This window comes from Spodoptera frugiperda, chromosome 4 (genome assembly GCF_023101765.2).
Source record: "Spodoptera frugiperda isolate SF20-4 chromosome 4, AGI-APGP_CSIRO_Sfru_2.0, whole genome shotgun sequence".
Classification (NCBI taxonomy): domain Eukaryota; kingdom Metazoa; phylum Arthropoda; class Insecta; order Lepidoptera; family Noctuidae; genus Spodoptera; species Spodoptera frugiperda.
Window position 1 is genome coordinate 8259875 of NC_064215.1, and position 19293 is coordinate 8279167.

Here is a 19293-nt window from a genome sequence, read left to right on the forward strand (position 1 = left end):
TCCGAACTTAGAATTAAATTGCGAAGTGATAATGATTAAAATGTGTTTAATTTAATTATTCAACTTTTACTTAACATAAAATTGTACTCACTATTAATGCTGACGTTATAGGTGCAGGTGGGCCCGGTGGGCCAGGTGGTCCTTGTAGACCAGGTGCTCCATCTGAACCAGGATCCCCTTTAGGCCCCGTTAGCCCTTCAGGACCTGGTGCACCAGTCTCGCCCCTCTCTCCTCTATCTCCTTTTGGCCCCACAGGCCCAGGCGGGCCCGACTCACCCATTTGTCCCTGAGACGGCAAAATAGTGAATTCCACGAAAACGAAGTTAGAATCTAATTAATGAGGATCAGATAATAACATCATGTTTATAAATCACTACAATTTGTTGTAAGGCACTGAAAAACTGCGAGGTCTGATGAAGATATCCGTGACAAGTTAATGCTGATTTGTTGGGTAATTTAATGAGTTTTGCCATTATATTACTCTTTTATGTAATAAAGTTCTATAAATCCAATATTAGTTTAGTAACTAAAATAGCACTATTACCAATTTGAATATGAAAATTAATACTTTGCCCTACCCACTAAATCTCTAAAGGTAACGGACTTATTAATTTTGCTGAAACAGAGTAATTTACATCATTAATGATAACAACGTAGCATATAACTGAATCTTAATTACATATGTAATATTTGTATAATGATTACATTCGTTACCGTCGAGACTTAGAAGATTAAAGCTCACATGAAAGATAAAGGAGTAGCGAATGGCGGCAGCGGAATATTTCACATCAATATTTCAAACTAGAATTAATAAGTATTAAATTGTAGAGATCTGTAAGTCGCGTTTGATACAGTAAACTGAGCTTTCCAATTTACTTTATACAATATTTTCTCTCATTTCTGAACTTATTGAATAGCCGATCGACCAGAAAAATAAGAACTGACAGGCTTTTAAAACTTGAACCACAGACTCCAAGCTTTCTATTGTTACTTTGGTGATTCAAATGGCATTTCCCAAGGGTGCATTTTAGGTCCAATTTTCGATGATGACAAGATCATTTGTTTCATAGAACGTGTGAGCAAAGTTTATATAAAAAATACGTGAAAGACAAAATAACTGAAAAAAATTATTTTCATCCTAAATTCAGCTTAGTGTAATCGATTTAGTAGATTAAAATATAAGCCTCACACATTCATATAGGGGACACGCTCACAAATTATGACTCTCATTTTGACTCTTCTGTGTATCATCTGTTACCTAATAAAAATATAATATACTAAAAGATAAATGAGAGTCATGAAAATCTATATTAATTTTGTTTGACGTAACAATGCCGTCTATCTTTATGAAAAATGTTGATTATATTTGTTTTTCTATTGACATTTTTATAATCCGCTTTTTGTGTATTTCAATTCTTGGTAGTGGTTTTCATGTATTCCAAGAAACAAAAAGCTAATTTCTTTTTTAAAAGGAGATTTTCAGTTTTACCTGTATTTATCTATGTTAGTACGTGATTTTCTCGCGTTTAGCTGAACCAATTTTGATGCGGTTTTCACCATAATATTCAGACTTCGAAGAAGATTTAGGCATATTACCTGACTTAAAAAATGGAGGCGGTGAAAAAAAAATGGTGGTTTTACTCCTAACTTTACTCTTTTCAGTACTTTCCTTTTTTAAGTTTTTTTTGTTGTTTTTGTTACAAAAAATTGTGTTTATTGTTTTTTAAGATAGTTATGTGGGGACTTAACATTGCAATTATTTTAAGTTTTATAATAATTCACAAAAGATAAGCCCATCCAGATTACAAGATAATTAGCCTATTCACAATTTTGGTATACTGTTGAATCGTGAAATCCGCTGCCGCTTTAGCTAAGCTCGCTGCCTTACAATTCTGCGCCTTGAGTGTAATCATATCTTTTATTAACCTCATATTTTAATCCACGAAGATCCCAAGACGTCTTAGAGAGCTAGATTTCCCTTGATAATCTCGAACGTTAATGTCAGCCAATAAATAGCTCCGAGAGTGAAGTAACCAGTCTTTTGCATATAATTTTACTAATCCTATACTTTCTTACCTACCTGTTTTACATAATATGATGTAGATATAGCAATTAGTTTTGTAAAATTGTATAGCTTTTTGTTTTACATTTATAAGACTATCATTAATGGGAGTATTTTACATTTGATTAGTAGTATGCCGCAATTAAATATTTGAAAAAGGATTCTATTCAACTGTATTAAATCATTTGGACAGTGATATCATCAGATTTGAATTACGTGTCTATAAACCGTTCTAATAATAGTGTGTAAATGATAATTGTACACATTCTTACCGTTTTCCCAGGAGCACCAGTGGTTCCGTCAGCTCCAGTAGCTCCCTGCGGACCTGGTGGACCTTTTAGTTCTGGCATCACTTCCAAAATCTGAGAGATGTCATTCAAACTACATCTGCATTGTCCTGGCCCCAATGTCTGTCAAAAACAAATTTATTTTCAAGTCTATTGATAAAAAAAATGGAGCGAAACCTTCAAATATCAATTTATTTCCTAAATAAAAGCGTGCAAAATATGTTAGAACATAATAGAGAAAATAAATAGTGGGTATTTCCATCAATAAAGCTGTTGTAACGCGCCAATGGAACCTTTCATAAGCCACCGTCAAATAATAAGCGCGTTAACGCTCGATTTGAATAGTAGGTCTGTTAACCGTACTTAATAAAAACGCGCGCTAACGATCGTCAGTGCGTGTCAACAACTAGGTCAGAGGTATATACTTTGCTAGAGTTTTTATTGAACAAAGTCTTCGAAATTCTAGTCAGTTGACGGCTTAATTTTATTGACGCCATCTTTAAACTTCTTTGCCGTCTTTTAGTATCTCCATTTCCACTAGTATTTACTAATGGCAAAACTTTTATTAAGTCTCCAAAACTGTTTTGTGGTTTAAAGGGAATTTTCGATTGAGGTATATGAGATTTTTTTCCAATATTCGTCGTCGGTAAAGGGTTAATCTAATAGGATTGCTATAGCCTATCAAATGGGACGGTCCTAGTCGACATTACGTATTCTAAAAGCGTTTTTTTATAGTATCGTTTTTATCATGCAAAATATTCAACAATACGCTTTAAATGAAATAAAGACCTGCTCCTTTGCCGGAAAGGTACATCATTCACGCTGTCTACAGAAATACGAACCCCATTTAAGCATTACAGTTTGTTGTAATGCTAAATAGCATCTTTCTCGTTTATTCAGCCAATTCCACTAACAATTTCTGTTCACGATTGTGCAAAACACGCGAATTTTACTACATATCGATGTAACGAGGTACGTGACCTGAGTTATAACTTTCGTCAAAGTTGAGGAAGGTAGGGTGACAGAGATCCCTTGGATTAATGAAATCTTCGCCAAGTTTAGCAAGACTTGTACCGAAAACTCGGAAAGTCTTCGGATTGTCCGGAACAAAAATGTTTGTTTCGCCTTTCAAGTGAGTACTTAATTCGTTGGCTTGTTTTGTTTTTGGTATTTTTATGTTGTTAGGAAACGTGATGGATTGTAGTTTCATAGAATAAGTTCTCAGAAATAAGACTTATGAGACAAGTTGGTTTTTATAAATCATAACATGACAGTTAGACAAGAAATATACCTAATAGTGACTATAGTAAGCTTTAAAATAATATCGGCACTGTTCTAAAAATGAAGAGGTGATTGACCTTGAGAAGATATCAAAGTTTATTACGACAACAACAATATATTTTTACCGCAATCATTACAGAAAGTACTTACATTATCTCCTTTCTCTCCTTTATCGCCAGTGAAAACTAAATAGGAAAAAGTTAGGTCATTATAGGTAGCGAGAAATGTGCTGAAAAGTTAGTACCTATATTTAACAAAGCAAAACAATGAGGTTACACAATGAGGATTAATGTTTCATTATCTAAATTTTGATCTACTTACATTAATTAAACGGGAGTACAACGTTACAGTCCCGCGAAGCATATCATAATTTTATACACATAAAATTACGCTTGAAGGCTTAAATACAGTAACTGTCTAATTAAGCTACGGAAGCATATTGTTTATATAGTAGGTTTTGTTTATATCCATATCTAAATATGGTTTTGTTGATCAGATGATTCTATGTATATTTAATTGTGGGAGAGCCCTGCTTGGCATGAATGGGCTGACTCGACCGGAGAAGTAGATCTTTCGATTTGAAAATTACAGAATAGCTTAGCTGAAATCATACCCAGTTCTTGACTATACCTGATGCTTTTTATAATTAATGGATTAATAACATAACTAGTTAAAGTTTGGAATTTTGTTCATAATAACTGCTAATCTAATCTAGCTAATCTGCTTTTAGGAAAAGTATGATATTTTGTCTCTCTCAAAATTTTGCATTTGATGCTTTCAAAAGACTTTTACTTCTTTTCTCAGATAAATATCACAGTGAGAGTACTTAAAGCTTAGCTTCATAAAGGACGTGATGCTCTTTATTAGATAACAGAAGCAATAAGTCGTAAAATTTAATCTTCATGCGATTGTACAACGACCTTTCGATTACTTTTTGTTTATTTTTAAGCTTAATTTAGGTATTATTCCAAAACTAATTATAATGTTTTTAGATTGTTGTGTGCTTGAATTTAAAAAATATATGTATAAAAAATAAATATCAAACAAAGAAAGGAACCTACCAGTTTTAGATTTCAGAAATAAACCTAATAAACCATGTCACAAAAACTAAAACGTAATAGAAAAACTGTAACAAAGAGTACCTAAAACTTCTTTTCAAATAACTGTATATGAAGTAAATATAATACGAAAGAAAATCAACCTATCGCCTCCGAAGCCAACGCGGATTTACGAAAAATATGTCAAGTGTGATTGATGTATTGTGGGAAATAAAATACACTTACACGGCGATGTGTGTGACACGACAGCCAGTCTGTTCTCATCTGGGTTTACCTGTAAAAAAGAAACGTTTATTTATATACTGAATAAGCCCACTTATACTTTCATAGGGATTTATTTTCTTTTGAACATCAAAGGCAGAATGACAGATTTTATAGACTACAAATTGTATGTTTATGATTTCCTTTGAAGCTAAGTATAAAAGCAAGATGAGGTACGGTATCAATAAACGTATTTGTAACTGTTATAGGTCTGGGAACACAATCAGGGAATAAAGGAAGACTAGGGCAGTGCCTAGTGACCTAATTTCCTCCTTCTCTATTATTCCTCTATACTCTAAAGAAGAGATAATAAAGGCTATGTTTGCAGATTAGTCCACAACTGAACAGATTGTGTACTGCAGCGGTTTTATGAGTTCTGGTAAGTTGGCTGTTGTTAAGCCGTGATTTATCGGAAGAAAGTAAGAGGCCGGTGATAGATTAGGGATATTTAAAAGACAATCACTCAGATCGCAATGGAGATTGATGGTGTGGAGAGTCATTAACTTGGCTGTTCGCGAGAGTGGTGTTTTCATGTTTTCAATTTTTACGTTATGTTTGTTGAAAAAGATTTTTAAGATTTGTGTAATATTTGTCGCATTGTATGATGAAATCAAGAAAGAAAACAGGCAGTTTGTCAGAAATATATTTTTCATTTTATATCTTTTTCTCTTTATCAATAAAAATGTTGCTCACATTAGGATTTTCTCCTGTTTCCGGTGCTGAATTTACAAACATACAAGTTCACATAGAAAATTATATATACTTTGTTGAATATACACAATCTGTTCAAATACATACGTTGTGTTGGTTAGTTAGCCACACTTTTCGTCTGAAAATGCCAATCCGTGAAAACCTGTCTGTTTGACAAACAGAAAGTGGAGTCACGATCTCGAATTTTCCGAATTAGCTCAAACCTGAACCTTAAATCTGTGTGTAGGAGGTACACAGTCAAAATGCGAAGGCCTTTCAGTCAATAGACAACCTAATGTGTTTTTGTCGAAAAGCTTATACGAGATTAGAATACAAATGTTCACACAAAAAGAGGTCGGGTTAACTACATGGCTCACAGTCCACTTAGTACCGAAATGTACCAATTTGCAAGCACTAGTTTAGGCTTAAAAATTACAGTATACCGTACAAAATAAATAACTAGAACATATTCGAAACACCAGAATAATAGCTAGTGGATATTTTTTGACAAAATATAGATTAATCATCGCAGCTTAATATCGATGGCTTATACGCAAAAAAAGTTCCTTGATTGATGCGAAAATGGTTAGCCATCGAGAATTGCGTTTTATACGCTTAGACAAAGGGTCCATGATCGTTTGGACATCTATTGTGCCCGTATTCTATAGGAACATAGTGTGAGTGTTAATTACATTTTTGGGCCAGTGACGTAATTGCGGCTTTGGAAAACCACTTAAATCTTATTGCGTAGCTCCCTGAAGCGATTCCTATCTAATTTCATATTATAAGGCAATTGGTTTACAGAAATTACGCAACGAATATAATAATCGCTTACTTTTGAAACTTGATATGACAACAAAAGTATGAGATTTCAGTTTTTTTTTTTTGTAATCATAAAAATGGTTTTTCATTGTGTACAAGAATGATCTTAAAAGGTCTCTTAAAAAGATGAAGTTTTTGCACCTCTGTTTGGGTCACGTTAACATTTATTTTTTCGTGAAGAAACACCGCTGTATATAATGAGATTGCTTTGCATTTTGTTAGGACGCGTATAAAAAATCGTGAGCGATTGCTATCGAGCGTTACCTACAAGTCTTTGCTTGGAAACCGCACGAGTTTGAAAGTTTGCGAAATAAATACGAACATTAACACGTAATCGGGTTACTGCGTTAAGTTTTTACAGCGAGCGGTAATAAGGTCAGGTTAACTGTGAATGTACTATCAAGTTACTGAACTAGTCTACCCGCAGTTTTATACATAGAACTTCTAGACGTATAAAAATGTACCAGACGTATAAACTTACATTAAAATATAATACTATCTCATTTGGCGAGTTTATATTACTCCTAACATGTAGCTGAATCCTATCAATCAAGCATTCTTATAATAACTGTCGTGAGACATACTAAATTACCTAAAAACATTTGACTCACGTATTTTAATTGAGAAAAGCTGTATTAGTTTCGAGTCACAGAGGGACTCTTCACCATAAGCAGCGTGCGTAGACGCGACGACGTCGCGCAGCGTAGGTACTTCAGTAATCAAATTTAATCAAGCATTTTTTTATCCTGAACGGAATCAGTTGTGAAATAAAATAGATTATTATTGTATGGTCACCAATATTAAGTCCTTAACTACCAATAAAAAATTGTTGAAAGCAAATCCTCTGCTAACGTCGGTCACCTGTGACCACCACGGCGTTCAATGTGTTAAGAGTGTGTATCAAATATCAGATCGATCTGTCGTCAGGTTGGGAGTAAAATTTCAATGACTAAATTTGACATCAACAAACAAAGGGGGCAGGCTAAATAAAATCGTTTAAAAAGACACTCAAACAGTCGTTTTCTACAATTTTTGTAGACAATTTCATACTTAACGAGTTATATTGACTTATATAATGAAAGATACCTGAAATTACACGTCGCGTGGTTTCATATCACTATTGGTGCCCACATGGGACAATGGGTCAACATTAACGACATTGTATAACATTAAAACTATGTTTAGTCCATTCAAGTTTATTACGATCATTGACTATTGTGGTTCGTGCTCATTCCTGAAATAGTTCATAGAATTATGAATTTAATGTCTGTAATAATATGGTATCTATTTAGTTTTACGAGCTTTTGTTAACATTGTGAATTTAATAGCGTGACTATCTGTCAATTTAATTTTGATGATGTAATAATAAATTGTGTGAGGATGGGATATTGTATAGGTATTAAATTCGTGGTTTATAGATAAGTATTTAACGTGGATATTCGCAGTATCATCGGAAAACATAGTACTATAGAATGAACCCCAATTAATAATGGCCACACAAAAATATTAATAATATTTGTACAATTTATTTAAGTGTTTGTTGTAAGCACAACAATATTAAACAAAGCACTATTTATTGGTTTTAAATTACCGTAATTACATTTTTTTAAACAAACATTGCTCCACACTTTAATTTTGTCTTGTAGCGTGAATTCGTTTTCAAACATAGAATTCGTTTAAAAATTCACATTTTTTCACTAATTCGCCACACGTTGCAGCCGATTGCCCAACCACCGCGCCAACCGTACAGACACGTACCCAACAAAATAGAAACTGTACGTAATCTTAAAAAAACCTTAAGATCACATAGGTACCTATAACTTACCAAGTACCAACCCTCATAGAAAAAAATTAGGTTACGTTATGTTATTTTAATTGCTCTAATTTCTAACCGAATTCTTAATCAAAATGTATAATTTACATCATTTGTTAAAGCTAAAATTTCATCATTACAATTCGAATTTATTTCAAAACAAAATTTCTCTACCACGGGTAACAGTAATTACGTAGGTACAGGGGGCCTACTCTAATTCAACGAAAAACGAAGTTTCGGACGAAACTTCGCAGATTGTATACATACTACAATTCTATTTATTGCGAACTTTCGTGAACAAAAATGAACAAATGAAATGAAGATAAATAAATAACTTTTCATATGAAATTAAAAATAAAACGTTATTTCAAATAATTCTATTAGTAAATCAATAAAACCTACGGCCGAAAATTTAACGAAACTTCGGATTCGAGAACCGGAGTAGGCCTCCAGGAACGACGAATAAATTGTATTTTGTAAATGAATGTAGTAAGCTTTGATCCAGTACGGAACGGAATTCTGTTATTAATTATATTATTTGTTCTGTTTCGCTGATCGGGAATCATTATCTGCCTTATTTTGGTTCTGCCCTGCTTAAAGAATTGAGAGGATTTCTGATTTAGTACACTAATTGGTGAGCTCGTGTTTTGGTTATTGGTAGATGGATTTATAATTCCAATCGAAACAGATAAAATGGAATGTTTTTAAATGTCTATAAAATAACATAATCACATGTATTAATGGAGAAAAGCTCTATTAGTTTCAAGTTACAGAGGGACTCTTCATCATGATCAACGTGCGTAGATGCGGCGTGTGACTCGAAACTAGTAGAGCTTTTCTCTATTAAGATACGTATGTAAACCGTGATTTTAAGTTATTTTGTATATCTCGCGATAGTTTTTAAATAATGTATTTTTTTATAAAGTTGATAGTATAACGTTACATAAAAAATCTACAAATAAGCACGATTCAAGCATTTGCATTCCACAGCACACGATGCCCCATCGTATGTTCAAGCTGTAACACCTATTCAATCCATAGATTTATTGATTCCAATATCCTAGAATCGAACTAAGAAATATATCCGTTCAGCTGGCACAAACAATATGTCTGGAACTAAAGAACGGCAAACAGCTGACACAGATATTTTCTTTTATCCAAAAATCAGCATACACACGAATATTGCTAGTGGAAGAAAATAAATCGATTTGTATTACGTCATAATACTCGGCTAAGTCAAATCGTAATCTGGTATATCAGAAAACAACTGTTTGTATGTAATCTAAGTAATGGAATTTGATCAAATTGTGGACTAGTTTTCATGTGGGCAATTTAAAAGCAATATCGTTACTCATGATCTGAGATTACGGTTTTAATAATTGTTTTTGTAGTGGAATTACGGTGCTGTTTTACAAGGCATATGCATGTAGGCCGATGTAGCTATACTTTGAAGATGTGACCGTTTTTACTGATACTAAGCTTTGCAAAGAAGATGCGCAGCTCGAGTATGCGATGTATCGATAGTAGGGAAGCCATTCATAGCACGCGCCATTGCGTATAAAAAACATAGCTAAGCTGATTCCGTTTCCACTAGTGCTAAGCTATGTGTACCAATGAAAAAAGCAACGTAGCATAGCACATCTTAGGTGGAATGACACACTTAGCCTTGAAAGATTTTTGATTTAATATTTCCGTAGGCACCGTTTCGTTATCCATATGTCATCTTAGCCTTTACATACAGGTACTGAAGTTTAAACTACCAAAGTAATCATTAGTATCATATACGTTACAACTTGTGATTAAATCTCAATCAACAAATGAATGACTTCTTTAAGCTCAGAAATCTCACAGCTATCGATCATCCTTTTTTTTGCTATAAAAAGTTCCCCATTAATCCAGATTAGAATTTCGTCCGATAAGTATCAGCGGCTTTACTTCCTTTGACATTAAGACTCCATTTAGTACACCTGTCTTAATTGCTAACGCGTTTAGCGATTACAGGCGAAAGGACACGATAAAATGGTATATTTTCTTCGAAAAAATCTGAGTTACTTGAAAAATATTTCCAACTTTCTGTTGATTGAAAAGTGATTTTATGTTGTGTTTTATAAGGTTGACAATGCCTTCGCTAGGTAATTTAGAATTCTAACGTTATTTATTATTAAGAAAGGTTATTCTTATTTATAAATTACCTACATATTAGAGGTAGAAAGTAAGTAGAACAGTCTAAAGTTGACCGAATACTGAAAGTTACGGTATTTTAATACTACCTACCGTAATCTATATCATGTACCCACTACCCAAACGTATGTAGTATTTAATTATCATAAGTACTTTTTCGTTATCAAAGCTTTCCATCAATCAATGACCTTCTGATATACATCTACACCATACTATTAGACGCTTTGGATATCTACGGGCGTGTCCCACTTTAAGTTACATTACAAAAAACAAAACTAAATGGTGCTTATAAGCAAGGCTGGCCAACCTGTCACCGCTGCGCCTAATCTTTACTAATGGACGCCGGATTTTGTTTGTTTGGTATTCAGCTTTTACAGAAAAAAAAAACTGGCTTCAATTCGCACTGGCTTGGAAAATACTGGGAGAAATGAGAGTGGATTTATTTTGAATCATTTTGTGGTTCGGTTTTTATCATGATGAGAGCACGAATAATTTTGTAGCTTGTTAGTCGTTGTCAAGAGAGGTGAGTCGTTTTACATGATTAGATGAGAATAGGTCTGATGTAGAACAAAACAGATTGTGAAAGATTCGTTGAGTAGAAAAAATTTTGTGCACTACACATCGCATCCTTAGAATGAGAGTGACTTAACTCAAAATGTCTGTAAAATTCGATTTTATCATAAACTGGCGTTATAAAATTTACTGCGCAACCAAAGAACTAATCCATAAAACTAGTTAAATTCAATCGTATGTTATGGACTACGGAAGATAATATATACTAAAATTTATTCAATACTATAATTTTATGAGACTTTCTGGCTCATTTACCACAACTTGCAGTTTTTGGATTCGGTCACTTTCATTCTAAAGGTGCGGCATTATAAAATCATTTAGAAACGTTTGTTACGAATAATGTCTCCTACAAAAATAGGTGTAATTATAAACTACAATAACACGTAAACAAAGCCCTCAAAAGCAACATTAGAGCGATTATCTATTATAATTTCTAAAGACAAACTATAATTTTCCATAACAATAAATCATAATCAAAGGGTCTTTTAATTTCCAATCAAATTCGTAGCCAACATCGTCTACTAATGACTACTTTCCGTGTCCCAAAGCAGTCAGATTTCGTGGTTACCTGTAGTTATTTATTTTTACGTAAAATTTTTGGTAAAACAACTTCAATATTGTGCTTAAGATTGTATTGAATAGTGTTTTATAAATCGATGCATCGATTTATGATAGTATATCAATATGTGATGTATAAAATTCATTTGTAAACACATATCCTTAGCACTCGTCATTCGATAAAAACATAGCTTGACTGAGTCCAATCAAACCAATGAATTTGATTGGTGGAAGACAAACGCATCCACAGCAACGTAGCATAGCACATCTCAGGTGGAAAAGCATCAAAATAGTTATTTTAAGCAGTTGACAGTATCAGCATACATTTAAAAACAGATTATAATTATAAGTTCCATAACTATGACTACAAAAAATACACATGGTATCTAACTAAAAAAAATAAAAAATACGAAACCCGACTACAGTATAAACATAAAATAACTGTATTCTAAAAAAAAAATACACATTTTTTTTAAGTGATATTCAAACTGAACGATAAAGCGATGTTATTTGCACTGAATCTATTTTTCATCGTGAATATTTGAATACGCGGAAGTGTTTGATTGTGTACGCTTTTATTTACGTGTAAAACATTTAGTCAGTTCATTCATTCGGGTAAACTGTTTGTTACATCAATAACGGAACTGAAATTGTTTGAATGAACTGTAAGTAAACAATATTGTTTGTCGTGTTATAAATGAAAAATAAGTTTACGCCACGCATCTTTTTCTATGAAGAGGTTGTTAAATAATTTATAAGAACTCCTACTATTTATCAAACATTAGCCACAAATTTAATAGTATTGTTTTATTTAATTATTTATTTTTATTTTTTAAACTTGATTGCCATAAAAATCACACTTTTCTAGTAAGTATACCTTAATAGCTGTGTAAAAAGTGTTACATCACTAAATAGTAAGTTGGATGTGTCCCAGCTCTAGGAAAAGATAGCCGCACTGTCATACATGGGAGTGTGGAGCGCGGACTGTCACTTCATATTTATTAAGTATCAAAATTGTGTACAAATAGTAAAATAAATATCAGTGTCAATAACTACAAGGTTTTGCAATTATAAATAACAACATAACATGGTGTCAGGGGAACGTTACGATACTTATATCAAAATAATATGTTAATAATTTTTATCTATCTGTCTGTATGTTCTGGCTAATCTCTGAAATGAATGGACCGATATTGACGGGACTTTATTGGCAGGTAGCTGATGTACTAAAGAGTAACTTGAGCTACTTTGATTACTCACACATTTCGTAATACAAGCGAATAAAGCAGCGAGCATTAGCTACTAAATATATAATATACCTGAACAACATTTTATAGGCAATAGAAATTGTAATAGTTAGTTTATTGACATTTGTACCATTTGATTCGAGTAGACTACGCATTAATGTCATGCTAACAGAATATTATCCATAGATTTAGGTTCTGGGCCATAAAGTAAGCGGTAATTGTATGTTAATATTTATTTGTGTGTGTTTATGTTTTGTTTACAGTAATGAAAGCATTTGGCAGTGGTGATGAATTAGGTTAGTGATTTTGTTTTATTATTCTTATACATATGAAATACTTTTTATAAAATTAAAATCTATGCCACATTTATATTTTACGAATAAATCCGCTTTTAACAAAGAAATTGGAAAGAAATGAACATATTGTTACGCCTTTTTTCCCTGAAACGGTAGGCAGACGTGTACATTACGGTATGTAATGCCACTGTACAATGTATACCCACTGATCGTTTTAGAAAAAAACAAATAATTCAATTTTAAGAATACCTAATCTTATTTCAAATTCTAAAAATAGGGTTTCAAACAATCTATCCGATTAAAATAGCAATAGTTATAAGTTCGTTGATAAACAACGTTTTACTCCTACACTACTTCTAAAGAATATCAAATTAAATAAAAACAAAGTTAAGATTGAACTTGAACGCTAAAAATAAAACTGGAACGAAATGAAAACAAAAACAATTCACATTTGAATACTTTAAAAAAAAGGAACGGGATCGTTCTGTAACATAAATTCGAAATGTTACAAGCATTTTATTTTTATTTTATAAAAGTTGGTAAACCCGCGGCTCGCTGCAGTTGTGGCCACAACTTGATGGCTTGTACATACGAGTACATATCAAGTTATGCATAGCCAGTATAAACTGATCCTCAAATATGTGGAAGTATGATACAAAGCGAGACCATGGTAAACTGGTTTTGTTTAGGTCGATGTGTAGTCTAGTATACATAATATGTAGTTCAGTCGTAACTTAAACCAGTAAACGTTGTGTGATTGTGGGAGAAAATTTAATACTGTACGCGCATTTCAGTTATTTTGTTTCTGGAATTATGAATTAGATTAAAAATGATGTTTGTTTAAGAATGTTCTGTCTTATATTTTTTTTATAACTTCTTTATTTTATTCTGTCTTAGTTTTAAAAAGACGTCTAATGATCTTGTTTTTGTTGCTATTTCCAATTACTTGATGTTTGATGGGCGGAGGTGCACATTACGGCAATTTTGCCACTGTACAATTTACACTAATTTTTCACCATTTGTGTTATACGTACCATGTATTAGGGGGTGAGCCTATTGCCATACTATTACTAAGAAATTTTTGAATAAACCGAAAAAAACCCAGTAATACCCGAGACCCTCTTTCCGGCAGTCGCACTTGTGATCACTTGACCAACGAGCCAGTCTTGATCTAGTTTATAAAATTCTGCTGATTTAGAAATTCAGGTTTTCACCTGACTCTTTTTGTCGGGTGTTATAGAATATTTTATCCTTTATGCCATTTGCAGAAGAATTTCCTAAAGAAATATAATTTTTGGCTGCAAGCCATTTTTTAATATTCTACACGAGGTGAAAAGTTCGGATCAGCATCTTTTTTTGTTTGCAGTGCAGATCAAAATTTAAATCCGACTTACCTGGCATTTTTCCATTAAAACAGGATTTAATGGAGAAATAATTAACCTTCCATTTGATGAAAATGTTGTATGTTGTTTCCATATTCTGATCTATGAAAATAGGGTAGATTACTATTTTTTTTATTTTCATGTTTGTCTTGTACATTATTTTAAAACATTAGAGACATATTTTTTATTTTTTTACGGAAACAAAACCTTTCGAATATCGATTTGAAATATCGCGTGTCGTCACTACTAGGTACGTTTTATACGTAGAAATGACGTAATCGCTCCTACTCTTAAACTTTGATTCTTTTTATCTACGTATTGTTCTCTTATATGACAAATTTATTTTGAACGTAAAAATAAAATACATCTTTTATTTTCATACTCCGTCATCATTCCTTTTGCTATAAATCTTTTGAATAATACAAACCAACTGGTTAATTAGAATAAGTATAATTTTCAATCAATAAAAATCGTGCGTACAATGCACGTTAAGTATAAAGAACCATACGATAAAATATTGTTACATACCGTAAAATAATAAACAAAAATTGGTACAAACATAATTCCTTACAAACTCCCATGCTTAAAGAGCGTTTAAAACTCGGCCGATTTATCAAATAATTCTTAACTTGAAGCCATACAAAATAATGGGGAACAATAAATAAAACCGAGCCACAATCAAAAGTTTAATTGCTGATACAATTTCGGAAAGTTCTAAAACCATAAACCGTTGTTCATGACTGAGAAACATTTCGCGAAAAACGGCGTCTATCGTGACCGCTTTATATCGGTGCAGTGTACCAGTCTACCAGTCTAGCAGTCTGGCAGTCTAGGCATTACATCAAACCGTATCATTTGCCTTTATTTAACTTCATGCTATCTTTGTATAATGCCATATTTCGTTTATTTTTTAAAGAATGTTGTAGTTTGAATTTAACGAATTATCCATGATGAAATTTGTTTTTGTACATCATTGTTGGCTCACTACTTTGTTGGTCTAATATTTCTCGGGTCGGGCAAAGAGTTGTTCGGTTTATTCTTTCAGAAATCTTACTAATAGCATTGAGTCTTTAATTATATGATGCTTGAGTTCACTCCCAAATAGAAAAATCGATTTTAATTATGTATGTGCACCTCTGCCTACCTACTCAGGGATTACAAGGTGTTACGTAACTGAAACTTTTTACTAACGTTTTAAGACCAAGGTTAGTCAGAAAATAATTTACATAAACTGACCGTCTGGCTCATACTACATGGTATGATGTAACAGCCTTGTACCCATATCAAATTAACTGTCAAAAACTAAATTACTATATCAAATAATAAAATTAATCATAAGTTGTTAAATAAATCAATTATTCAAACATATGTGTTTGAATTAATATAATACTCCCTCTTTTTATGGTTTCACCCTGTTTTTGGTTTTTCATAGGAGAGTTTGGGCACATAATGGTAAATTATCAGTGCTGTTACGCGCATCACCAGAGGAATAATGATACAATGCTAGCAAACATTTTTATTTTAGCTTCACATTTTTATTGAATAATGTTTAGGAAATTAGGTGTGATATTCATTAAGTGTGTTGCCATCCCGCATTGAACGAGTGTGGTGATTAATGCTCAAACCTTTTCCATACGAGAACAGGCTTTGGTCAGCTATGGCCACCAAACGGGCTGTTGATGTGATGATATTATATATTATTTAGGTTTAGGTTAGAAAAAGAAAGTGTCCTCCATCCATGGATGATCATGTCTCATATGACTACAATAGTTGAATAACAGAAAAAAATGTTGGAAGTTTCCATGACATACTATTGTGATCTCGCTTGCAAACTTTACTTTTGCGATGTAGAACTTCTGACGTCATATTTCTGTTGATCTTACTGTCGAATCATGACTGTACATCGCCACAAACGTATTAATGTACATTTTATGCTCTAAAAGCTTAATATTGAAGCGCTATTACCCTAAGTTATCCACAAACAACCGAAAGTGACGCATTCGACCTTTACCTAGACTTTAATGTAATGTATTTTACTTGGAATCACTCAAATTGCCCGTATCATTTCAATCAATCACTTAAATACATACTTTATTTTGGTACACATTGTTGCAAAACTATAATATTTTTGGATAAAAAATGTAATATAAAAGTACAGTAAATTGTGGTGCTTTGGATTTTTTATGCTATCTCTCTATTAAAATAGAGTTTAAATTCGTCTTCAAAGTAGCGATTGAAGGCAAATCAAAATTAACTAATTTATAAATTAATTAATATACACAAAACTACTTTTGCCAGCAGATTATTACTCGTGTAGATGAAACGAAAGAAGTGTGTAAAGACCGTGGCAATTGGCGTTCCATTGGCTCTGCCTATCCCCAAGGGAGGTGAGGCGTGAGGTTACGTATACTATTATCTGTATCTGTGTCAAAATCATTTTGATAGATTACAGTAGTGTTTAAGTAAAAAGTAACACACATACATCCACTCAACCTTTTGTATTTATAAATAAGTTGGATTTACTTACCCTTTACACAAGACCAACATACCAAGGTTCACAATGCATACGATTTAGTTATGAGTGTGGATATATTTAGAATGCTTTTTGCTTTGAGAGAGAGTTGCCTTTATCACCTAAATAATAAATGACCGGTTCACTCCAATTTTACCGAAGAAAATCCGAACTGTCATCGCAGGTGACTAAGTTAAAACAACTATGTATAAATAAACTACATAAAATATTCGTTAAGAATGACCCGTGACTTTCGCCCACAGTTATATTATCAAAATGCATGAAAAATTAATGATTTCAGTCACGAACGCTTTCCGCTGAAAGCGGTCGTCATAGTGATGAATAATGAATTTCTACTGAAATAAAATATTGTATATTCCTTTTTTTTCTGAGATGAGTTTTTCGCGTAAATTGGCCAAGGACGTTCACGGACACGTTGTCATGTCGTTTAATATAAATTTGTAATTGGATACTTGGTAGCGTTATTTAAAAATACCTTGTTAGGCTCGATGGGTGTAATAATAATATTTCTGACGACCTTTTAATTTCGGATCTTGGTAAAAAAGTGTTTACAATTAATTAATTTGTAAATTAATATTGTGCAAACAGGCAACATTTAGGTTTGAATTTTTTGTACTATTATTTGGTATTGGCAACAAAGCATATTATGGCCTGTCTAATGGTAAGTGGATACCGACACATAAGTACTTGTAACGCGATAGAATTCACAAATGGAGAGGACTATTTAATTCCCTAATAATATTTTCAACTGCCTCGTTGGTCGAGTGGTCACAAGTGCGACTTGGCTAGGGGTCTTGGGTTTGATTCTCTGGTATGGCAGAGTATTACAGATCTTTTTTCGGATTATCGAAAATTTCTCAGTAGTAGCACGGAGTCTGGAATTATGCCCGGTATATTGTAAAAGCCTATGGCTATAGGCTCACCCCTATTACATGGAACTTATAACAAAAATGGTGAAAAGCGAGTGTACATTGTCCAGTGGCATTGCGTACCATAGTGTGCACCTCTGCCTACCTCTTCGGGAATAAAAGTCGTGACGACACGACTATACTACTAGTATTGTCGCGAAGTCGGTAGAACGAAGACATGTGGTTTATTTTCCATGATGAATGGCCCTCTGTCAAGATTAGACAGTAACCAACTATAAGTTATTATCAAAATGCATGCCAAGACGTGTTTATAAAGGAGTTTCAGTATCCGACCATTTTTGGTTTTGTTAACTGCCGAATTGGTTTTGTGGTTGCAAATAACTAGACCTACCCTACTAATAGTATAAATGCTAAAGTTTATTTATTACTATTAAGGCACATCAACAGAATAAACACCAACATTAATAAAAAACAAGATGAAGATACAAAGTCATTGTACTTAAGACAATTATAGACAAGCACCACATTCACAATATTAACATGTTTGTTACTCTTTCACGTCAAAACAGCTGAAGGGATCATGATGACATTTGGAAAAGGGGTAGATTAAAGTCTGGAATAACATATAGGTTATTTTTCATCCCACGCGATCGTGGACGAAGACGCTAGCAGAAGCTAGTATCAGTTTAAATATAATAAGAAAAAAGGCATACGTTTATAAAAAAAGACTACTGTGTTATAAAGAAAAATCCTATAGTCTAGGTTAATTGGCTAGAATATTCTAAAAACCTTTTAGAATCTGTATGAAAAATACACTTAAATTAATCACTTCATTATTTATGGATTAAAATTGCCTTCTGGTTTGAATATTTAAATAAGTAAGCCCTCGCAATTACTGGGTGGGAAACGAAAGAAAAAAATTATAAGCAAAATAATTTTTTAGAAGCTCGTAGCCAACTTATTAGCATCTCTCCCTTTTTGTAAAAAACACAAATTGGGAAGTTTTCGCTCTTCCCGTTAACTTGATACCCTATACTTTTTATAAACTGGGTAAATAATAAAAATATCTATAAAGATGATTGTTTTATGTTCAAGGAAATATTTTTATAACTTCTATCGCGTAATTCGGATTAATATGGATGGGTGTGGTAGAATATTAACGACATCTTACGAAACTTGTTTTTATACATACTTCATGTGAGTAATAGATAAAAAAATTGGTTTCAGATCGTAAAAAACTATTACTAGACAGATGTTGTTGCGAAGAAGCGGAGTCTCTAACCACAGGCACATGTTGCTTAAAAAAAGGGCTCCAATCACATTTTATAAGTACCATAATTTTATTTTTACAAATAAGCCATTTTTATTTTTATCCAAGTT

The 19293-nt window shown here is 32.8% G+C and overlaps 1 protein-coding gene across 1 annotated transcript in view; it reads right to left on the minus strand.

Annotated features, from left to right (window-relative positions):
- The window catches only part of LOC118272771 (collagen alpha-1(XVIII) chain), an 85045-nt gene that overhangs the window by 27265 nt on the left and 38487 nt on the right, over positions 1-19293 (minus strand). The window contains exons 3-6 of the mRNA XM_035589439.2: positions 4914-4962; positions 3781-3815; positions 2335-2472; positions 92-286 (exon numbers count right to left, since the gene is read on the minus strand). Of these exons, the coding sequence (XP_035445332.1) occupies positions 92-286; positions 2335-2472; positions 3781-3815; positions 4914-4962 (417 nt within the window). The remainder of the gene's footprint in view (positions 1-91; positions 287-2334; positions 2473-3780; positions 3816-4913; positions 4963-19293) is intronic.